General features: G+C 39.8%; 1 protein-coding gene across 1 annotated transcript in view; it reads right to left on the reverse strand.

The window, feature by feature from the left end:
* The window catches only part of PLA2G4B (phospholipase A2 group IVB), an 89,912-nt gene that overhangs the window by 40,936 nt on the left and 26,426 nt on the right, over positions 1-22,550 (reverse strand). The window contains exons 2-3 of the mRNA XM_089523148.1: positions 8,942-9,014; positions 5,410-5,546 (exon numbers count right to left, since the gene is read on the reverse strand). Coding sequence (XP_089379274.1) covers positions 5,410-5,546; positions 8,942-9,014 — 210 coding nt within the window. The remainder of the gene's footprint in view (positions 1-5,409; positions 5,547-8,941; positions 9,015-22,550) is intronic.

Consider the following 22,550-nt stretch of genomic DNA (forward strand, 5'->3'; position numbering starts at 1 on the left):
TTTGTGTATATTGTAGATAAATTTTGGAAAATTGGTGTTTTAACTTGAGGTTTTCATGATTTTAAATGATCAGTGCCTTTGGGAAAGTTCTGCCCTAAATTTGAATGCATATCTAAATTGAATATTAAGCCTGTGCCTTCCCAGAGACATTGCAAATTCTTTTGTCGGTGAAAGTTTTAAGAAGATGGGCAGAAATAAGTGCTTTATAGTGGTGTTGTTGTTTTGGCATAGTAATAATAAAATAGTGAGTTTTAAGCTTAGCCAGTAAGCTTCAGCTGTGGCCTGATTTTGTGAACTGGACTGTGGTTGGAAGTTATCTAAGAGTGGAGGAAATTGTGAGAAAGATAAAAGAAAGTGTTTGAAGGTATGAGGATGTGAAAATGATGGTGTGTGAAAGGAGAAAGCTTAAGCATAATGTTTTGGAAAATGGTTGGAAAATGTTTACAGAGGAAAGTATAAACAAGGTTTGAATTGAAATTGAAGGCTCAAGAATGTTGCAGAAGGTTTGAGTATGTTTAAGTGGCTGAGAAAGATTTAGAAATGGGTTTGGTGCAGATGGATAAGCTAGAGTGAGTTAGAGAGAGAAAGGGGGGTTAGGGAAAGCCCACGGTTTGCATTTTAAAACTTTTCCTTTGGCTAAAGCTAGAATAGTAGAAGCTATGTTGGAAAGAAAACCTGGAATGGAGTTTCGTGTTGCCAATCTGATGACTTTCACACCAACATGGGTACTTTTCAGAGCTTTTGGTGTGATTTTGGTGATTGGTTTTAATAGTAATTTTGAAAGTTAAGTATTTGGTGAGTTTTGGCCAAACGTTTGGGGAATTATCTTCGAGGCTTGTTGGCTACACTGTTTGTGAGAGGTTTTTTTCCTGGCTGTGGCTAAAGGAGATGGAGCAGCACAGCGTTGTTAAGTTGTAAGTTCAAAGCTTGTTTTAAAAAAAAAATTATCTTCCCCTCTGGCTGAGATTTTTGTAGACTATTTTTAAAGGCAAAGGATTTTTTCTTAAGTTCATAGAATAGATGTTGTGCTTTAGACTTAGATGAAAAAATAGTAAATGTCTTGTTAAGGGTGATCTATGAAGATGCTTGTTAAAAGAGATTGCATTAAGATGGTTTGTTTTCTTTGAGTGGGAAGTGTGTGTGTGTTTGTAGAGAGAGTTCATATTACATCAATAGCAGCCAGACTGGATTCTATCTGACCAGAGAATGCAAGCTTGTTTTTGATATTTTTAAATTTACAGGCAAGCAGCTTTTTGCTCAATATTTTGTTTTTATTTTCTGGCCTCAAGATGCTCTCATGGGTTTTTAAGATGAAGTTTAAGTTGTGCCTTTGGGAATTTATATATGTTTTTTTAAATGCAATTGTTTTTCATTGTGCTTTTTGGGTTTTAAATTATTGACCTGCAATCTTCTGATTGGCAATCCAGCTAAATTATTTTTCCAATTAAAGTTGATAAGATTAGTGTGTTAGGCCTGAATTCTTTTGAAGCCTGGGGAAAAGTTAGGATGTTTTGGTTTTGTAAGGCTACAGCTGTGCTAGGCTGAAACAGTTGTTGCAATCATGAGCATTCGCCTGAGGTCATGCAAAGTTTTGCTGCTGCCTGGCTAGAATTGGCTTATTTTTTATTTTTTGAGTTTTAAGTTGTGATCCATGAGTTTCCTGGCCTATTCCCTGGCCTATTGAATTTTCGCTTTTTCTGAATATTGTGTGCTTGTTTTGTACTTATTTCAACTGCTAATTTTTGAGGCCATAGCTTTTGTATTTTTGAGCTCAAAGATGCCTGCAAAGTCTTGCCAATGTCATGTTAAAATGGCTTGTTTTAAATCATTTTTTGTTCCTGGTTTTAATTTTTAATTTTGCTCTTGAATATTTTGATTTGTTTTGATTCTTGCTTATTGACTGCAGTAATTGGTTTTTTTTTTGTTTGTTTGTTTTAAATTTCTGGCCTAAAGTTTTTGAAATGATTTTTTGTTATAACAGATGCTGAGAACTATTTTTATATTTTTAAGTTTTGAGAATGGCCCATCCATGATGTTTTTGGTTTTGTATATTGTTTTAGCTTGAATTTTTATTTTTATAATATCTAAATGTATTTTTGAAAGCACTCGAAGTTTCTTTTTGTGATTTTGGAACCCAGAGATCCAGAATATAATTGTTATATTCTGGTTAATTAGTGATTGTCAATTTGATTTACACTCATTGAAATTTATAATTTTTGTTATTTTGAAAAATAACATGGCGAGCCAGTTGATCCTATGTTGAATTATTATGTGGTTCTGGAATGGAATAAGGAACGATATGAAAGTATTCTATTATATTGTAGCAAGAGAAAATTTGGAAACACTTTACAAATTCAAATTCTGGTTTCCACTGCCAGACGTAATCAAAATTAATCAAGTTAAACTCAAGCCAGCATGTGTTAAATTGTATCCTAATTCCAAGCTAGAATATATCATTTTGGCCTGAGAGGAGTGACTAAAAAAAAAGAGCATCAACTGATTTTTTGAGTCCTGAGTAAAAAGCAAAGAAGTCCCTCTATCATAGTTGTGTTTTTTCCTGTTCCCTGTTCTGTTGTCAAACTGTTGTGGATTCAAATGAGATAAAGCTGTGAGTAAATTGGGTCAGAGTTAAAGTTTCATATTCAGTATGTACATGTAAATGCAGTCTGTAAAATTAAGGTTACATATGTATTTAAAAAAGCATTCAAAAGGTCCAAAGATGCAGGCATAGATAAAAACCTAAAGCATAAAGAGCTCAGAATGACCCAAGAATGATCCAGGGGATCTGTTGTTAGTTAGAGTTAGCAGTGAGATATAAATTCTAGAAGAGAAATATCTTAGCAAAGCCTATAAGAGGGGAGTTAATGAAATGTGGCTAAAGTATACCTTTAATGTATTCATAACATTCTAATAACTTGTCAATTAGTATTTTTCAGTTTTTGCTTTTCCTTTGCCTGGGAAAAGGGGGGGCACAGACAAGAGGAATGAAGTTTAAGCCCCACTTACAACCGGAAGCTGAGTGGGCTCTACTTCGCCATCAATCAAGAAAAGCTAGGCTGCACCTTTCCAGGACTTCAGGTGCTCTACGCCAGCTCCTCTGAAAGAAAGATTTCAAATGCTCTCTATCACCCCTTTTCTCTTTTATGATTTCCTATATTTCTGTTATAAGTGATGCACAAAATTAATAAAAAGAATACACATACAGGTGCATGTCCCATTTTCACACCCCGGAAGCTGAAATGGGCACCACCTTGGACTTCAATCAAGTTTGAGCTGAAGCTCCATCAAAATATTATTTTTTTCAGAGACATTGCCTCTTTTTCTTGTCTATATTCCTTGTTTGTGTTCTCTATTCATGTTTCTGTTTGTTGTCTGAGGTTTTTATAAGTGATTAATGCTAAAAGTGATAAAGTTCAATCATACATATTCTCAAATCAAATCACATCCCAAAACATAAGCCTACATATACATGCACATATGTTCCTGACATAAGCAATAACATATGATTTTCACAATAAAGTTAATAAAGCAACCCTATTGAAAAGAAGAAATAAGCTCATCAAGCTCCATGATCAAAGACATAATTGTGTTTGTCGTCAGGATTCCTATTGTTAACTGTGGAATTGGCATAAAATTCAAGTCAAGCATGGTAAGTTTTTTCTCAGGACGCTCTTTGAAAGGAGGGAGACCTTTATACATCTGGAGATAGTCTTAAAGTGTGAAGGCCAGATCTATTCTGATTAAATGGCATTACACAACAAGAGCTATTCCATAGTGATCTCCCTGAGGAAACGTGAGATGGAAGATGCCCCCTGGAGTGGAGGAACATCTGAAACATGCGGCACCCTGGGCATTCCTATTCTGTTATGAGAGTAGTCCAGAGAAGCATAGTAACAGTTGCTTGGCAAGAGTCTGTAACCAGGCTAAAAATTATAGTTTCTCAATGAGAGGTGATTCTGACAGCAGATACAATATTCTTTATAGTGGAGTTTTCCTATTGAATCATGAAACAAATACACAATACATCACTATTAGAAGATTAGCTTGGTGTCAAGAGTAAACTCCAGAGAATCAGATCCAACAAAAGTGTCAAAGGGTTAAAAGCAATGAGAATATGTGTGTTTAACTAATGCTATACACTGTCTTTCTGAAATTGGACTGACTGGAAGATGTTATTGCCTGGTGATGGTAAGAATATTAATATTTTGGTAACTGCTAGACAGGTTTGTTTTGTTCTGAGTTTAGAGTGTCATATAAACATAGTTAATAGTTGATAGTATCATGCAATATGAATATTGATGAAACATCAAAAGGGGGGAATGTGGTGGAAATATTCCTTGTTGAAATAAAAAACTATAGAAAGATGGAGTCACCTTTGTCAGCCAGAGAGATGGTTTTTGAAATAAAGGCTTGGAGTTTAGAAAAACTAGAGCAAAGGAATAATGAGTGCATCTTGACCTGGATGGAAGCTGGCACCAGTAAAAAGACATAACATAAACTACTGAGATAAGGACACATAGTTGACATTCAGAAGCAAGGTTAGGAGGAAGGCTACAGGAGGGGGTAAGGAGTGATGATGCAGTTTTAATGTATGCATGTATTTCTGTTCTGATTGTAAGAATTCTGTATGTTTAAATTGTAATTAGCCAATCAGGTGTATAGAAGAAGCTTCTTTGTCTTGAATAATATAAAAAGAGCCATTTTGTCTTGTTCGGGGTCTCAGCTTTTGGAACTTGAATTCCACTGAGTTCATTGTTTTCCTTTGTCGACAATTGGAAATAAACTTATGGATTTTCAATTACTAGGTCCTCTTGCCAATCCTATTCCTCTGCAAATCCTAGAAATTTAAGTTTCCTGAAATTTCTGTTACACTATGAATACAGTGGACAGCTAAAAAGACAAAAACAATGGGTCCTAGAGAAAATGAAGCCTGAACACTCCATAGATGATTAAATTGAGATTGTTTACTTTGGCCATATTGTGAGAAGACATAGCTCACTAGAAAAGACAATAATGTTTGATAAGATAGAAGGCAGTAGGAAAAAAGAAAGACCACATTCCATATGGATAGACTCAATCAATGTAGCCACAACCCTAAGTCTACAAGTTCTGAACAGAGCTGTTGATGATAGGGTGACTTGGAAGTCTTTCATTCATAGGACCACCATAAATCAAAGTCAACTTGACAGCAGTTCACAAAACCTGTGCACAGACCATTTTGTCACATAAACATTTCAGGAGGAGAATTGAACACTATCCTGCTAATTTTTCCCCCTTGACAATCCCCATCAAGCATTATGTTTACTTTTTCATTTGGAAATGTAATTTTTGCAACTTATTAAACAGTTTTGCATGCCTAGTAGCCTGCTTTTCAAAGAAGTAGATAGCATCTTGAGTAACTTACCTTACCTTGATCTCAGTTTGGATTCTAAAGCAGAATGTCTCATTCCAGATTGGGTTATTAGAGTCCTTGATCGTTCGGGTTCTAAATTTCTCATGAGATGCTGTTGGCAGATACAAGGTCACATAGCAATCTGGAGGAGACACTGCAGCAGAAGAAGAAAGATTTTATTAATGTTTTAAATCAAATTTTCAGCCTGTCTTATGCTTTAGACAGCCAAAAGGGGGTGACAAATGGTTTTGTATGAGACTACAAAAGGAAAAGAGTGGCATCTATTTCTGAAAGCATGTTCATAGTCAATTTCTGTATTTAAATATAATTACAGCCATTCCTTCACATATGCAGGTTAACAATGTGTATATTTGATTATTCATGGATTACGGTATGCCACTTTTAACAGGGACTTCAATAACTCTAGTGTTGTTGGGAGGATATCAAACTGGCACCTCTCAGCGGCTTTCGATACCATCGGCCATGGTATCCATTTGGGCCACCTTTCTATGATGGGGCTTGGAGGCACTGTTCTTTTGTGTCTTAGTTCTTTCTAGGAGGGGCACTCTCAGAAGGTGGTGCTGGGGGATTCCTGTTCAACTCCTTGGCCATTGGCCTGTGGGGTCCCTCGGGGTTCAGTCCTGTCCCCTATGCTTTTTAACATCTACATGAAACCTCTGGAGGAGTTTGGGAGTAGGGTGTCACCTATACGCAGATGATACCCAACTATACCACTCTTTTCCACCTAATTCCAAGGAAGCTGTTCTTGTCCTAAACTGGTATTTGACCACTGTAATGGACTGGATGAGGGCAAACAAATTGAAGCTTAATCCAGACAAGACAGAGGTGCTCCTGGTTAGTCAAAAGACAGATCCATGAATAGGGATTCAGCCTGTGTTAGATGGTGTTATACTTCCCCTGAAAACTAAGGTTCATAGTTTGGGGGTACTTCTGGATTCAATGCTGAGTATGGAAAGCCAGGTATCAGCGGTAAAAATGAGTGCTTTTGCTAAAACATGTGCACCAATTGCGCCCATTCTTGGAGATGTCAGATCTGGCCATGGTGGTATATGCCTTGGTTACATCTCGTTTGGATTACTGTAATGCGCTCTACGTGGGGTGCCTTTGAAAAGTGCTCAGAAATTTCAGCTGACCTAAAGAACTGCAGCAAGTTGTTAACTGAAGTTAACTGACTACAGGGAACCTACAACTCCCTTGTTGCAACAGCTCCATTGGCTACCAGTCTGCTTCTGGGCACAATTCAAAGTGCTGGTTTTGACCTATAAAGCCCTATATGGCTTGGGACCATGCTATCTGAAGGACCATATCTCCCTGTACGAGCTCACCAAAGTATTCAGATCATTGGGAGAGGCTCTTCTCTCTGTCCTACCATGCTCTCAGGATTATTTGCTGGGGAAAAGAGAGAGGGCCTTCTCAGTGACTGCTCCCAAGCTTTGGAACTTCCTCCCTAGAGAGGCCAAGATGCCCCCATCCCTGCTATCCTTCTGGTGGTAGATAAAGACATTCTGGTGCTGGCATGCCTTTTGCAAATTGATAAGGGCTGAGAATACTGTGCTATTTAAATTTTAAACTTTGTATTTGTAACATATTCTAATATAATTCATAACTGTTTTAATTTTCAAAATAGTTTAATTGTTTAATTTTTTTATATTTATACATTTTAATGTTGTACTTGTATGTACTTGTATGTAATGTTTTAAATTGTAATGTTTTAAATATGCTATTTGCTGCCTTGAGTCCCTATATTGGGAGAAAAGCAGGATATAAGATAACAACAACAACAACAACTGTGTATCATGAAAGAGAACATTTCTTAAGGGGATACTGAGTGAGGATAAAAAAAAGTCTGGGTTCCAGGGAGAATTTGGGCTCTATCTGTTCTAGGGGCCATTCGTTTGTTTTTTTTAGTCATCCATGATATCCTCAGCACTCTTCTCCAACAACACATTTCAAATGAGTTGATTTTAGTTTCTGTATGCTTTCTTTACTGCCCAGCTCTCACATCTTTACATGGTGGTAGGGAATACAATGGCTTGGGCAAACTTAACTTTAGTATTCAATGTTATGTCATTGCACTTTAGGATCTTATCCATTTCCTTCATAGCTGCTCTTCCCAATCCTCGTGTTCTTCTGATCAGTCTCCATTCTCATCAATGTCAGAATTCTTTGATTATTTCTATTTGTCTAGGATGAATTCATCTAGTTCTTCCATTGCCATTATTTTCATTTTCCTAATATTAAGCATTAATCCTACCTTAGCACTTTCTTCTTTTGGGTGAAGCACATGATCAATAAAGAGCAGTCTCTGGCTGCTCTAGCTGTCATTGCATTGGGACTGTGCTGGTGACTGCTCTAAAAGCAGGTCACTGCCACAGTCCCAAAACAGCTGTTGTCAGGAGCCAGATTATTCCAGCTCCTTTTTGATCCTGTCCAAAGGACCAGATTGCAGCATCAGAGTGGCTTGTGCATCCTTTGAATGCCATGCCCCCACAGCAGCCAGAAGCTGCTTTATTTGACCTGTGTGTTTTGGGCCTTTGACTTTCTTTAGTAATTGTTCAAGGTCTCTGTTCACTTCTGCTAGCAGTATGATGTCATCTGCATGTCTAAAGTTGCTGATGTTTCACCATCCTGCCTTTAAGTTTAAGCTTGCCTTGTGTATGATATTTTCTACATCCATGTTGAACAAATAGATTGGTAGAATGCATCCTTGCCTTACTCCTTTGCCAACTGGGAACCATTCAGTTTCTCCATATTCATTTCTGACTACAGCCTCTTGTCCTGAGTACTGGTTACACATCAAGACAATCAGGTGAAGTGACACATCCTTTCCTCTAAGAACAAACCATAGCTTTTCATGATCTATGCAGTTGAGTGCTTTGCTGTAGTCAATAAAGCACATGCTGCTTTTTTTCTGGAATTCCCTTGTGTATTCTATCATATGTTTGCAAATGTAATGCCTAGTGCTTCTTCCCCCTCCCCCCCCCCCCCCGAAACCTGCTTGCACCTCTGGGATCTCTTATTCCATATATGACAGGACTCTATGCTGCAGAATTTTGAGCAGTATTTTGCTTGCATGCGAAATTAGTGCAATGGTCCTGTAGTTACTGCAATCTTTTCTCTCTCTCTCTCTCTCTCTCTCTCTCTCTCTCTCTCTTTTTCTGTGTGTGTGTGTGTGTGTGTAGGAATGTATATTGATCACTTCCAGTCTGTGAACCACTATTTTATTTCCATATCTGTTGGCATATTTTAGAGCTAAGCTTAATTCTGTTGCTGTGGACTGTATCATTTCTATTAGCGTGTTAGTCTTATTTTAATACCTTTAATACTTATTGTCAAAAACTATTTGGAAAAATATGAACTGGAAACTTCAGCTCTCAGATACAAGAGAAGTTATTTTCAGATGTGCTTATGTTTAAACAAAACAAAAATTCTACACAACAAATCCCTGTATTACCATTTTATCTAGTGCTGCTTTTTCTCAAGTATATTCTGAGCCTAGTGGTACAATGAAAAATATATATTACTTACATGCATCTTGGGAGGTGACCATGTTAGCTTTTATGATTCTGACAGACAGAAGGGAAACAGGAAACTGCTGGTTCTGGAATAAAGCAAAGTCAATGAACTTCAAATGAGCTATTAATAGATTATTTGGTGCACACCTTGGATAAATGCATATTTTTGTTTTCCATAAATGCTAGGAGTACCTCAGTTGATGAACAAGCTATTTTTTACAAAGCCTTTTTATGCCAGCCCCTCCTCTTTTCCTCCATGACCTCTCCCTAGCTGGAAAAGTAAGTGTGTGTGTGTTTAGCAGCATCAGCATCAGCATTGGGAGGATGGTGAAGGACTGGAGGACTTTCATTGTCAGGTTGCAGTAGTTTGCCTGTAGTTAAACAATACAATAAAATCTCAAGTGGTCTCTAGAAGGTTCAAAATGTTTTTATTTACTTCTGCAAGGTTTACCTGGCCTGGTTGTTTCATTACACATGTCAATATTGTTAATTTTGGATAAAACATTTGCTGAAACATGTTGATCTGATCTTCTTTTATGCAATACAGGAATCTATCCCTATTATTTCCCTGGTATTTCTGCTTCTGGCACCCAATTTTCTGTTAAATAAGTAACGCTCAAGGACAGAGTAAGCTCTTGGTATATACTGGAGTTTGGTTCTAGGACCCCCCCCCCCCATGGATACCAAAATCTGTGGATTCTCAAGTCCCACTACATACAATGGCATTGTAAAATTGTGTCCCCTTATATCAAATAGCAAAATCAAGGTTTGCTTTTGGGAATTTATATCTTTTGGGAATATTTTCAAGTCATGGATGGTTAAATCTGTGGGGAAAGAATCTGTGGATATAGAGGGCCAACTGTACCTATGGCCTGTTACAGACAGCCAAAATAAAGCTGCTTCGAGTCACTTTGGAGGTATGCTGTTTAATTGATTCATGCATCCTAAGAGTCCAGAAGCCGCACCAAAGCCATGTTCCAGTCCTAAGGACTGGAGTGCAGCTTTGGTGCAGCTTCCAGACTCTTAGGACGCATGCATCATTGAAACACCATACCTCCAAAGTGACTCGAAGCAGCTTTATTTTGGCTGTCTGTATAGGGCCTATAATTCTGTATTACTGCATGGTAAAAGATCACTCTAGACTTCAAATATGACCTATGGGGTGCTTCATGCATGCCAACCTTCTGCTTCCCCTGTCTTACAGAATTTCCCTAACATTGCTGGAAATTTCTCAAAGGTTCCTTGAAATTTTATCAGTGAACATCAGTAATTACAAACAAGCTTTCCTAAAAAGCATTTAGTGTTCATTGCAGGAATGCAGATTTTTGCCTATATATTTTTTTTGACTCCATGAATTCTATATTTGAAAAGTTTTCATCCCACTAGACAAGATTATCACTGTTTTTATGCTTTGATTATCTATATTTCTGCATTTTGGAACTTTTTTCCAAAATAATTTATGCGAAAAAAACATTTTTTGCATCAAACCCAAGATTTTGCCATAGAAAATAGGATGTTTTGCACACAAACCACAACATAGAAATTTGTAAGTACATTTAAAAATGTAAATACATTTTTAAAACAGTCACACAGTGTAAAAAATCTCAACACAAAAGCCTCACCACAGTTAACTGTATTCCTGACACGGTTTCTTGATCTGTCAAAGACACCCTTTCTTATCAAGGATAAGCTAATTTGCAAGTATTCTTTGTCTTCCTAGCCCAACATGATTGTGTTCTTTTGTAGTTCACAACCAAAATGGCTCCTGATTAAAAAATGTCTTTCCTGACGCTCAGGAATCCTAGTCAAAAAGAATAACATAGGAGATTATCACACACCAAATCTATGCTGGGATAGACACGGGTTGTAACGGTCACTGACAGATCTTATGACATTGCCCAGTGCCCATGCAGTAGGTAGTTGGTATTCAATCTGGGTTTTTCCCACAGCTTTTCAAGAATGGATTACAACCCACATCTATCCTGGCACAGATTTGGTATGTGATAATCTCAATAGAGGCAAGAATTATGCAGTTTTCACCTGGTATTCATACATCCAGACTCTTTTAGTTCCTCTTTTAGGGACCTCAGTATGCATGGACTTGCCATCCATGGATTTGAGCATCCGCAGACAACAAACCTGTATTGTCCCAAATGGCAGTACATGCACACAGCCACATCATCATTGAGAACAATTGCACTGAAGTCCTCCCTCCCTCCCTCCCCCTCTGAGGCCTCTGCCCTGGGGTTGGCTTCAGGGGTGGTTCGGAGGTGGAGACTGGAGTCCCATCAGCCAGAGGGAACCAGAGCCAGCACCAGGGTCAGGGCTTGGATCTTAGAGCCTGGAGGTTGCCACCCAGGTGTTGAGGGAGGGAGGATTTCAGTGCATTTGTCCCTAATGGTGGCATGGCCATGTGGCAGTGCTGTCATTAGGGACAATGGGACCTGAGCATCCACAGATTTTGGTATCCGCAAGGGGTCCAAAACAGATCCCCCACAGATACTGAGGGCCAACTATATATTATTCTGCACAGACAGGTATGCTTTTTTTTCATTTTCACATTCTTTAAATTGTGATTTTTGGCCAGCCCTCCTCCCACTGCTTCCAGATAGTGATGTTGTTGTTTGTGCAAGACTGCTGGGTTTTTTTTGCACAAGGAATGGCAATCTTGTACACTAAACCACACTGGTTTCTAGATTATCCCAGTTGGCTCTGTTACTTCTGTCCCACTACCATATGGAATAGAAAACAGTGCTTTATTTGCATGTCTTTTTGGTGCAGCCCTGTAAATGCTACACGTTCTTGATTCAGGCAGAAATTGGGTGATGGTGAAGCTGGGATTCACACTTGGTGTGAACCTCTAGGGTCAAGGCCATTACTTAAAATTATTTGTAAGGCCCAAGTTTTCCTAGAAGAAGTCAAAATACAAAGAGTTTCCTGATGAGGAACACCAGTGTTCAAGCCAGTATCACTGCAGAAGGAAGCAAAGGTAAACTAAACCACAGGCCCTGTGACAGTATAGTGAATGGAAACAAAAACTGCCTTCATTAGAAGAGAAAGCTGGCCCATTTTAGTTCAAGAGCCAGCAGGGCAGCTTTCTCCCTTGACATAGATATTGTGTGGTGGTCCCCCCCACTCCCCGATCCCCACCACACATCACTCAAAAAGGTTCCTTATGTCAATATAACACACCAATATACCAGAATAAGTCACCATCAGGATTATGGGCAGAAAGACTATTAATCACCAATCCTAATGTATTTAATGTTTCGTGTTCTATTGCTTATAAAATTGGCTTACTTGCTGCCATATGAATTTTTTAAGTGCATAGAAGAATTCATGGGTTTACAAAATCACACAAAGTGGAAGCAGCAGATAGATGGTGGTCTTAAATTCATCAGTTAGGGCATGAAACTGGCCAGTTTCAAGAATGAGTATGTAATGCTATGTCATAAGGTATCATTACATGCAAATCAGAACACTAAACATTTGTCTTTCAGCTATGAGAGAGAGAGCAGGCTCAGACAAAGTGTGGTTCCTGGGCCACATACGGGCTCCCAGGACTTGTTTCTGTGGCCTTCGGGGGGCAGGGCTCAAAAAAAGGAAAGACCCTTTTAACGTAAACTGGAAGTCACTTCCAGTCATTTTGTCTTTTGAAAAAAAGTCTCTCCTGGGTTTAAAATGGCCCAGGGGGGCTTTAGAAATGCAAACATTTCCCTACACACCATGGAGGACATTGTAGGACATTCTGGAGAGGACTTATTTTTGTTTTGTTTTTTGTTTTTTTGGTGTTGGTTTTGTTTTGTTTTGCTCTGAGGATAGTGTAGGGGGTACTTCCCCCCCCCCCCAAAGTCTCCTGGGGGGTAAAACATTCTCCCAGCTTTCCACCATTGCCCATCCTGATATAGAGAGATATTTTGACTGAAAGCTTTTATGATTTATGGCATTCTATCACCAATCCTTTTTTTTCTTAAAAAGATAAGAAAAAGTAATTGAAAAGTAATAAGCAGTTCTAGAGGTAATATGACAAGTTTTCTTCATCATTTTAATGAGTAACATCCAACAGTTTATTTTGTAAATACTTTCATAAGCAACAGAACTAATTGCTAATGAAAGTACCTTTCCAGGCTTTGATTCCAAGCTGTGCTGGGTTGGGTTCGATAAATAAATTTGACCTGTCTTCATGTTCAATCAAGATTAGATTCTATCTAATCTACAAATTGCAAAATCCAGCAGATAAAGATGCAGATAGGCTCCAGGAATTGTAACATTCTTCCTGGATCCAGGATTGCAAAATGTGACAGGGCTGGAGGCAGAACTTGCTTCCATGCGCTTCTGATCCAGAAGATGAAAAACAGGGCAGCAACATTTGGCAGGCAAAGACGTCCTACTGGAATTTGCAAGTGTTTATAATTTCACTTCGGCCCCATTCATACTGGTCTAAAAGACCTGGAAGGAACTGGGCTGATCCGGATGCCCCTCCCCCGAATCGCTCCGTTAGCAAGTGCCCACTACAAATTTGAAATCGAATGCATTTTGACCTGCAAATTAGAAATCGAATGCATTCTGTGTCTGCTGGCGAGGTGGCTGCTGCCAATCAAGCTATCGTCATGGTGACGTTTGCAGGGCATCGGGGAAAGTGTCCTCCCTTTTTAAAGAGCCAGGCACAGGGGTTTCAGCGGCTGAAGCAGGGAGAGAGATGCCTCTCTCTCTCTCTCTTTTTTTATAAACCTGTGGGCTTTTGGGTCAGATCTGCCCCTGTCCCAGGCAAAGGATGGGATTGCCATGCATTTTTTTATGCTTTTAAAAGCAATATTAGCTTTCCCTTTGCTTCCCTTGCTGTATCTGCTCAAGAAGACAAACCATGCGCATATTTGCTCCAAAAAAATTGTTTAAAATGTAACATTGATTGTTTGCAACATTTGTAGCTTCCCCCTCTGCAGAAGGCAAGGAGATCCAAGGATATAAAGTGCAAGCCCAGCTCCATCTGCCTCTGGAATACAAACATAATGTATTCAATGCGCATATTTGCTCAAAAAAAATTGTTTGAATTTGAAAAGGGGGGGGGGGGGTTGCCTGACATGAGCTCCGTTCGTGACCTGAATTTTTTCCTCCTGCAAGGGAAGGAATGCCCAGCGACAGAGGGCTTTGGGCAGGGGATGCAGGGAAAAGAGGCTCCTAAAGAATGCCTTCCCTTGCTCTCTTCTTCCCAGGGCTCTTTCCTCCTCCCCCTCCCCTCCGATGAGGGGAGGAAATGCCTTGCCCTTTGCCCACCCTCTGACCTAAATCCCTCCCTCAATTTGCCTCGATCATGATCGAGGCCAAGTTCTCATTCCCAGGACCCGGGGTTTTCCAAAAGAAACGGTATTTGCGCCGATTTCAAAAACACCGCGCTAGGGGCCATTTAACATGGAACGGGTGTGCAAGCCCCGGATTCGCTTGTGTGAGATTCGGGGTGAGTAGGAACTTCACGTGATTGAATCGGTTTCAGAACCGATTTTTTTTGTAATGTGAATGGGCCCTTCCATTCAAGCACTTGAAAATTTCAGAGCTTAAATCCTGAACTTGTTTAAAGGGGTTATTAATATTCTCTCCCTGACTAGTCCATCCTTGTAACCAGGAGGACCAGGGTTCTTGGAGTGATCGGGGGGGAGGGGAGGAAGACAGTATAGGAAGAGAAGGCTGGGTGCCCAGGAATGGAAAAGAGAGGGGCAAAGGAAGAGGCTGGACAACAGGAGGAGCTTCAGTGTGAAGGAGGTGGACAGGAGGGCCCTAAAGGATTGGAAAGGAGAGAGGTGGGAACAAAGAGGGATTGAATAAGAGGCGAGGGACAGGTGGACATGAGGAGGAGACACTGAAGAGGCAGTCATGGAAAGAGAAGGAGTCCTGGGAAAGAAGGTTGGCCAGCAGCCCTTCAAAGGGACAAGGAAGACTCAGAGTGGGCCCTCATTCTCAGGTTCGTTTAAGAGACCCTAGGTGGGAAGGAGAGCTGGGCCCGTGGTCCCAGACACTGGAGACCGGGAGTTAAGCCCAGGAAGAGGACAACTTAGAGGGAATGTGGTGGGACGAAATGGGTCAACAGTGGGTGCACAGGCCTGGTCCCACTATATTAGAAAAGACTGACTGGGAGGCTGCAGAGAAGTGCTTCCACGTGGCCATTAAGCTTTGCAAAGAGGCAGTCCAAAAGTAAACCATGGACTTTACTGAGTTTCTTCGCGTATGGGAAAAGTCTGAAGGAAGACCTGCTTTATGTTTGGAGTTCGAGATTGTTAATTAAAGTTTGTTGCTTCAACCATGGCACATGTGTTTGTTTTGAAGAATATGGAGACACGCACAGCCACAACCACCCTGGGGGAGGATGGAGCCCCTTCGATCCTCTAAGCCAGTGGTGGCCAAATAGGAGACTGTGGGGAGCAACTGACACTTGTTATTCACTTTTATAGTCCCTGAAGCCCCACTCCCACCAATACTTCCAAGATCCCATTAAAAAATTAAAATTCATACAGAAACACTTATCCCAAAATGCACAAAAATGTGAAAATACTCTCACCCCACCCCACAAGCACCAAGAACTAGGTACCAACCCCAATACCTCTGCTTTCCTTTGCCCCCCGCCCTGCACTGCTCCCAAACATCTGCCTTTGGGCAGAAATGGGCTGTGGCATTGGCCTATGTCCCTTTAAAATGCTGAAGTGATTGTGTGAGTGAAGCAAGGCTGAGTGGGAGAAGAAAGGAAAGGCCCCAGATTTTTTACAAAAAAATAAATAAATTTATTTTAAAAATTCTTTTAAATTTACTTTTTAAAAAAGCACATTTTATGAAAGTTTATCTTTAACCACAGGAAACTATGTACATGTTAATCTGCTTAGGCTGTATGTATGATGTTGTAATTTAAAGATATCATTTTAATTTTGATATGTCACAACGATTACCATTGCATTCAATGATATATAGGAATTATGATTTATGAGTAATAATGCAATGTTAAATCTCTCAATATTTCCTTCCTGCAAATTATGTGCTGTCATGAGATTCTTTCATAGGTGCTATGCAGAACATTTTCCAATAGAAGTTTGTTGTAAGCAGCAGTCCAGCAACCCAAAAGTCACAGAGTTCACACATCCTAGTTCCTTCCACTGATGTTGCAATCACACCCACATCCTTCTTTCAAGTCAGGCATGTTCAGAGGAACCCAACAGTATAATCCAGACAAAAGTAAAAAAGAGAGGCCCAGTACACATGGGCAGGAAGCGACGTGCGGGCGCCGATTCTAGGATTTGGGAGCGCGCAACAACTGCACACTCCCAAACCCCAGCACGTAACAGCAGCACCATCTTTACGCAGCACCATCCACATGGCATGCATGTTGATGATGTCATGCATGCACCATGTCCAAACAGGGCGGCGCACATGTGACATCACCATAACACCCCAGGACACTAATGGTGCCTTGACAGCATTGCCAAAAGGACCTGCATTTCGCAGCTCCTTTTGGGGGTGGACCATTGTTGCGGCCATGCAGTTGCAGCGGCAACGATCCAGAGGAGAAAGGGGCAGCCTCTGGCCGCCCCTTTGTTCTAATCTGTACAGCCCCAGAGACTACAAACTCCAACAGCTCATATGCCATTGCTGACTCTTTCAGCCTTTGCATCACCAAAGGCTCAGAATCTACATATTATTTATTGTAAGGTTATTATAAGATATTTTCACAATATCTCATTGCTTCCCCCTCCACAATATTCTAGACATTAGTAACAATATTTAGCGTGCTGTTTAATGAAAGCTGGAGACTGCAAAAGATTAACAGTATCACTTCTATTGTTTAAAGGTGCAAGCACAATAATTCTGAAGTAGGCTGCATCTACACTGCAGAATTGATACAGATTGACACAGCTTTAACTGCCATGGTTCAGTGTTATGAAATTCTGGGATCTGTACCTCTGTGAGATAGTTAGCCTTCTCTGTCTGGATCCACAACAAACTACAAATTCCAGGATTCCATAAATGGAGCAATGACAGTTACATGGGTATCACAATGCATTAATCCTGCAGTGTGGCGGCCGCAGTAGAAAGTCAGGTGCTTGTGGGCCAGTTTGACACTGGCTGAGGAGAATATACAATCCATCCAGTCTGTTGGCTTCACTCAGTTTGAGCAGCTTTTCACTAGGAAAGATAATCTTTGCAAGCCTGTCATTGCCATCCTTTTATCATGGAAAAATCTTAATGTGTAATCTTCTAAAGAACAATTTATGTAGGAAGTCAATGACTGACAGTCTGGCCTGCCTTTCAGGATGAGATTTCATTAACTTAAAAATCTAAATTGCAGACCTGCCAAATGGTTTCATTTACATACAACTGCTCTTATGCAACCAGCAACACCTCTTTCCAAAAAATAGAAAAAGGGCTTAGTAATGTGGGTGCATTCTTCATTGTGGAAACACAACTATAGGTTTCTACTGTATGCATGTCTATATTCTGTTTGTTATCAGTATTACTAGAAACACTGCATTTCAGTCTTCATACTGTTTATTGTGCTTTATTGCTTTAATGTTGCTACCCAACATGAGTGGAAGGCAGTTACTTTACTGGAATATTTATCTTTTAAAATTACTTTGAAGGGAAAATTTTAGAAGCATTTTGACAAGGTTATTTTTTTCAAATTGTATGCCATTCCATTAATCCAAATAAAACTAATAAAAATAACGAGCAACACAATGAACAACCACTGTATAGTGCAACAAAAAACAACAACAAACTACTTTTAAAAGTGAGGAACTGGAACTTTTTGTTTTTTAAGAAATAACTTTCAAAACTGTGACTGTAACCAATATTGTTAAAGAAATATTGTCAAGCACACTATCTGTTGTGCTCCATATTCGTATGACAATAAATTTGGGGATTCAAAGTACAAGTTCTTCCTAACCTCCTTTCCAGTGCTACAACCAATTGAAACAGATAATGTCTGTTTCATCACCTCATTCATGAGACAAATCAATGAATTTAAAAAGTTAATCAGTTAAAATGGTGCTCCTGCTTTATCCCAGATAGTTTGACAATACAGTACAGTATATTCTCCCACAATATGGTTTCAGGCAGTCTGAACTATGAATGTCAGACTCATGGAGGTTTCTAGAAAACAATGCCAAGTTTGGTCTCTTAACATTAGTGCTTTAAATAAAAAAGCAACAGGTAAGACAACTCATACATCATACATGACTGAAACATGTATTCTGTAGTAAAGTTGTAAGGAAATTTGTTTCACTGTTTTTTAAAAAATGGGGTTACCCAATTTGCACCTCCCAAAATCAGGTGCCAAACCAGGGGCAATCTGTAGTAAAAAAAAATCTGGACATTCCTATCTTGCAATACATTCCACAGAACAAACAAACAAAAAGTGTCTAGCAAAATGCACAAATTTACAAAATGCACAAACACAACACACCTTAGTAATTGGGCACATGTATCAAAAAAATGTCCAAATGGAAAAAATGTGGGAAAAAATATGCAACATTGGGAGGAAAGCACACATTACTAATGTGGCATTCTGTGTGGAGGGGAGACTCCCAAAGGAATCACATACAAAATAAGATTGTTGGTGGACAAAGGACTTCAGTGAAACTGAGGAGCTTATCCCATTAACAAATTGTTATTATTATTAGTAGTAGTATTAAACTTTATTTCTAAAGCACTGTAATTATACACAGCGCTGTACAAAGTCGGTAAATTTAAAAAGTATATAAAAGCCTGCCCAAGGCGTACATTCTAAGATAACAATAAAAGAGGAATAGATAAAATTACCATATAGAAAAGAAAAAACAAATTAAAAACATCAAATATAAAACAAATCACATCACATCAAATAAGATGGCTTACCTCTTTCAACTTGAATTCAGGATCCAGGATGCCCCGGATGTTATCATACCTAAATCGGTGCCTTTCTAGCCAGGATGTCACCGCCAGGATGCATCCCGGTTGAAGCCTTGCTCAGCCAGCACTTTAAGTCGGGGACCTTCCAACTTCAAAAACTGGCCAGCTGAGCAAGGCTTTGACATGGGATGCATCCGGGCGGCAGCATCCCAGCTAGATTGGCAGCAATTTAGGTATGATAACATCCATAGACATCCTGGATCCTGAATTCAAGCCAAAAGAATTAAGTCAGCTTATTTGTTAATGGGGTAAAATCCTTTACTCATTTTTCAGCCTCTGTTACGGATTCCCTAGAAAAGAAATCAGATAATATCTCAAAACTAAATAAACCAAGTAATAATCCTTTCTTCTGGCTAAAGGTAATTTTTGTATATGAGTCCACAAGTAAATTGTTTTTGTACAAGCAAGATTTCAAAATATTAAAGGCTGGTTCTAGATATACATCTGTCTTAAAAGAGCAGGTGCAGTAATTTCTGTTGCCTAAACAGGCAATTAGATACATTTCAAGACATTCAGGTTTTTTAATAAGCACCCACATTTATTAAGATTTTCACACAAGGAAGCCCCATACAGTTCAGGACTAGAATCGCTGGTCCTCAGGGAGGGATGGGCAAGCTTTTACTTTCACATTTATTCAGCAAATATCTCTACAATTATCTTACAGAAACAATACATTACAGCTGCATTACAATATTAGAAAGATTTGTCACTCTAATTAACACATTTCAGTCATCCCAGATGGTGTTGCTGAGAGTAAACCATTTGGTAGAATCATGTTATGGAATAGTATTTCTCTGGTATAGTTTCCATGGCTGTTCGTCCATGTCTGACACATTCAATGAACGTATCCCATCAATGTTATACAAAGCTATGAGAATCGCACTTTCTGTTTTCAGAATTCTGCAATAGGAAAAAAAATTGCAATACAAAATACTCCTGTTCAGGGTTCCAGCCATGCCTTCTTTCAGGATACTCCTTGATATCATCTTGGTTTTCTATGGCACAGTATAGACCAGAGTTAGGCACCAGTCTGGGGCCGAAATTAGGGTTCTGTAGGGCTGGGCATCCGCATGCACCCAGCCCTGCAAGTAGCGCGTGGGTGTCATGATTGTGTGCACCTGTCCATATGAGGCTCGCAATGATGACATCCATGCAGCACCCAAACAGCACCGTGCTGGGCGGATATCATTGTTGCATGTGAGTGCACCAATGGCACCCAACACATTTCACAAAAAGAACCCACCAGGAGCAAGTTCTTTTTAGGCTTCATGGAGGCCGCAGCATTTGCCTGCTGCAGACTCCATCCGGGGATGTATAATATGTGCAGCTCCCAAGATGACTGAATTGAGGCTGTCCTACTTTGGCCACATCATGAGAAGGCATGATTCACTAGAAATGACAATAATGCTGGAAAAGGTAGAGGGTAGGAGGAAGAGAGGAAGACCACATGCAAAAGAAATAGACTCAGTCAAGGAGGCCACAGGCCTGAATGTACAAAACCTAAACTGAACAGTGCCAGGCTTCTGTAGGATGGAGCCATTATTGGCTTCAAACTGCTTTATTTTTACAGTGTAGATGCACCCTGGGTAATCTTCAGCAAGTCACACTTTCTCAGCATCAGAGGAAAGCAATAGCAAACCTTACAGATTATCTTAGAGTTGCCATAAACTGAAAATAACTTGAAAGCACAGAACAATAACAACAATTCCATAGAGTGTAATGAGACTGTAAGATGCTGACTGCTTGTGGGAAGCTGGGGAGAGAACATTTCACACTGCTGCAGGTACCAATATGCCTTTAAAACGTGGGAAATATGCAATGGGATACAATGTTTTTAATTAACCAGGCTTTTAATATGTATGATAACATTTACAAATAGGAAGTGAAATTCCCAAGAGAGCCATCGTCCTTCTGAGTGTTTTCTTGACATATAGATAAGGGCTTTTACTCCTATTATACAAATGCATTATACATCGTATTAACTCCACAACTGTAATAAAATGGGATTCGATTTTTTTAAATTAAGCAGGCTTTTAATATGTATAACAACATACTACAGTCCTCCCTCCATTCTCGCAGTCTTTGGACTTGTGTCCCTTGCATGTATGCAAGGGATGAACAGAATGAATGGAGCATGCACTCATGGCACACGCCTATGCACCATACTCTTAGGGCTTTGCCACATGAGGCCTGTTCTTGCAGCAATCACTTTGAGGGGGAAAACCATGGAGACATACCTCATTCAGAGACCAAATATTGTAAGTCTTCAGAATCACGCAGCTGGGGTTGTGCAGCTGCCACACTCCCTTCATGAGTTCCTTTTAACCCAACGTCCCTGCCTCATGTCTCATTTTGGTGTTTGTTTTTTTAAAGACCCATGCTGTAGCAGTCAGTAAAAAAATGTTTTAGAAAGAAAGAAAGAAAGAAAGAAAGAAAGAAAGAAAGAAAGAAAGATGTTGGTGGCATTCAGGTTGCTTGGGAATAGCAAGGAAGTGAAGAGGGGACACTGACTCCTCATGACTGGCAATAATGCAGCAATGGCCTGTTACAGACAGCCAAAATAAAGCTGCTTTGAGTCACAGTGGAGGTATGGTGTTTCAATGATGCATGCATCCTAAGAGTCCAGAAGTCGCACCAAAGCCACGCTCCAGCTCTAAGGACTGGAGCATGGCTTTGGTGTGGCTTCTGGACTCTTAGGATGCATGCATCATTGAAACACCATACCTCCACTGTGACTCGAAGCAGCTTTATTTTGGCTGTCTGTAACAGGCCAATGTTTCACACCTAGACGTTTGCATTATTGACACATCATTGATGGATTTCCCTCACCAATGAAAAGGGGTGTCCTAAGCTTGGTTGGAGGAGCCAGTGTGATGTAGGGGGTTTGAGTGTAGGACTATGGCTCTGGAGACCAGGGTTTCATTCCCAGTTCAGCCATGAGACCCACTGGGGGACCATAGGCAAGTCACATGCTCTCAGCCTGAAGGAAAGCCAATGGCAAACCTCCTCTGAACAAATCTTGCCAAAAAAATCTCATGATGTTTGTCATAAGGTTGCCATAAATTGGCAATGACTTGAAGGCACACAACAGCAACAACAAATCATGGTTGGTGTCGTGCAATAAATATTGCAAAGCCACTTTTTTCCAGGTGTAATCACAAATTAAAAGCCATGTGTAGTAATCTCCTTAACATCCTTTTTTCATAACAATTCAGTATAATGCAAAGACATAGATATGTTAGTCTGGAAAATCAGTATGCAAAGGAATCTTGTAGCATCTTTGAGACTAACTGAAAGAAAAAAGCTGGTGGCATGCACTTTTGTAGGCTTGAGCCAACTTTCTCAGATGCATGTTTAGACTTTAAGTAGATTATGTTGTTGCCATTGTTTATTTCATCTCCTCATACTCAGGTCTATATATATGCTCAGGATGGCTTCTTTAGAGATGAGTTGTAGATCAAGGTAAGTAATAGTGCCATTCTATTCTGCCTTGATCAGGCCTCACCTGGAATACTGTGTCCAGTTTTAGGCACCACAATTCAAAAAAGGATGTTGACAAACTGGAGTGTGTCCAAAGCAGGACCACCAAATGGTGAAGGGCCTAGAAACCATGCCTTATGAGAAAAGGCTTAGGAGCTAGGTATGTTTAGCCTGGAAAAGGGACAGTTAAGAAATGATATGCTAGCCCTGTTTAA

Source organism: Sceloporus occidentalis, unplaced genomic scaffold, assembly GCF_023333645.1.
Source record: "Sceloporus occidentalis isolate IW3139 unplaced genomic scaffold, rSceOcc1.0.p SCAF_4, whole genome shotgun sequence".
Taxonomy (NCBI): Eukaryota; Metazoa; Chordata; class Lepidosauria; order Squamata; family Phrynosomatidae; genus Sceloporus; species Sceloporus occidentalis.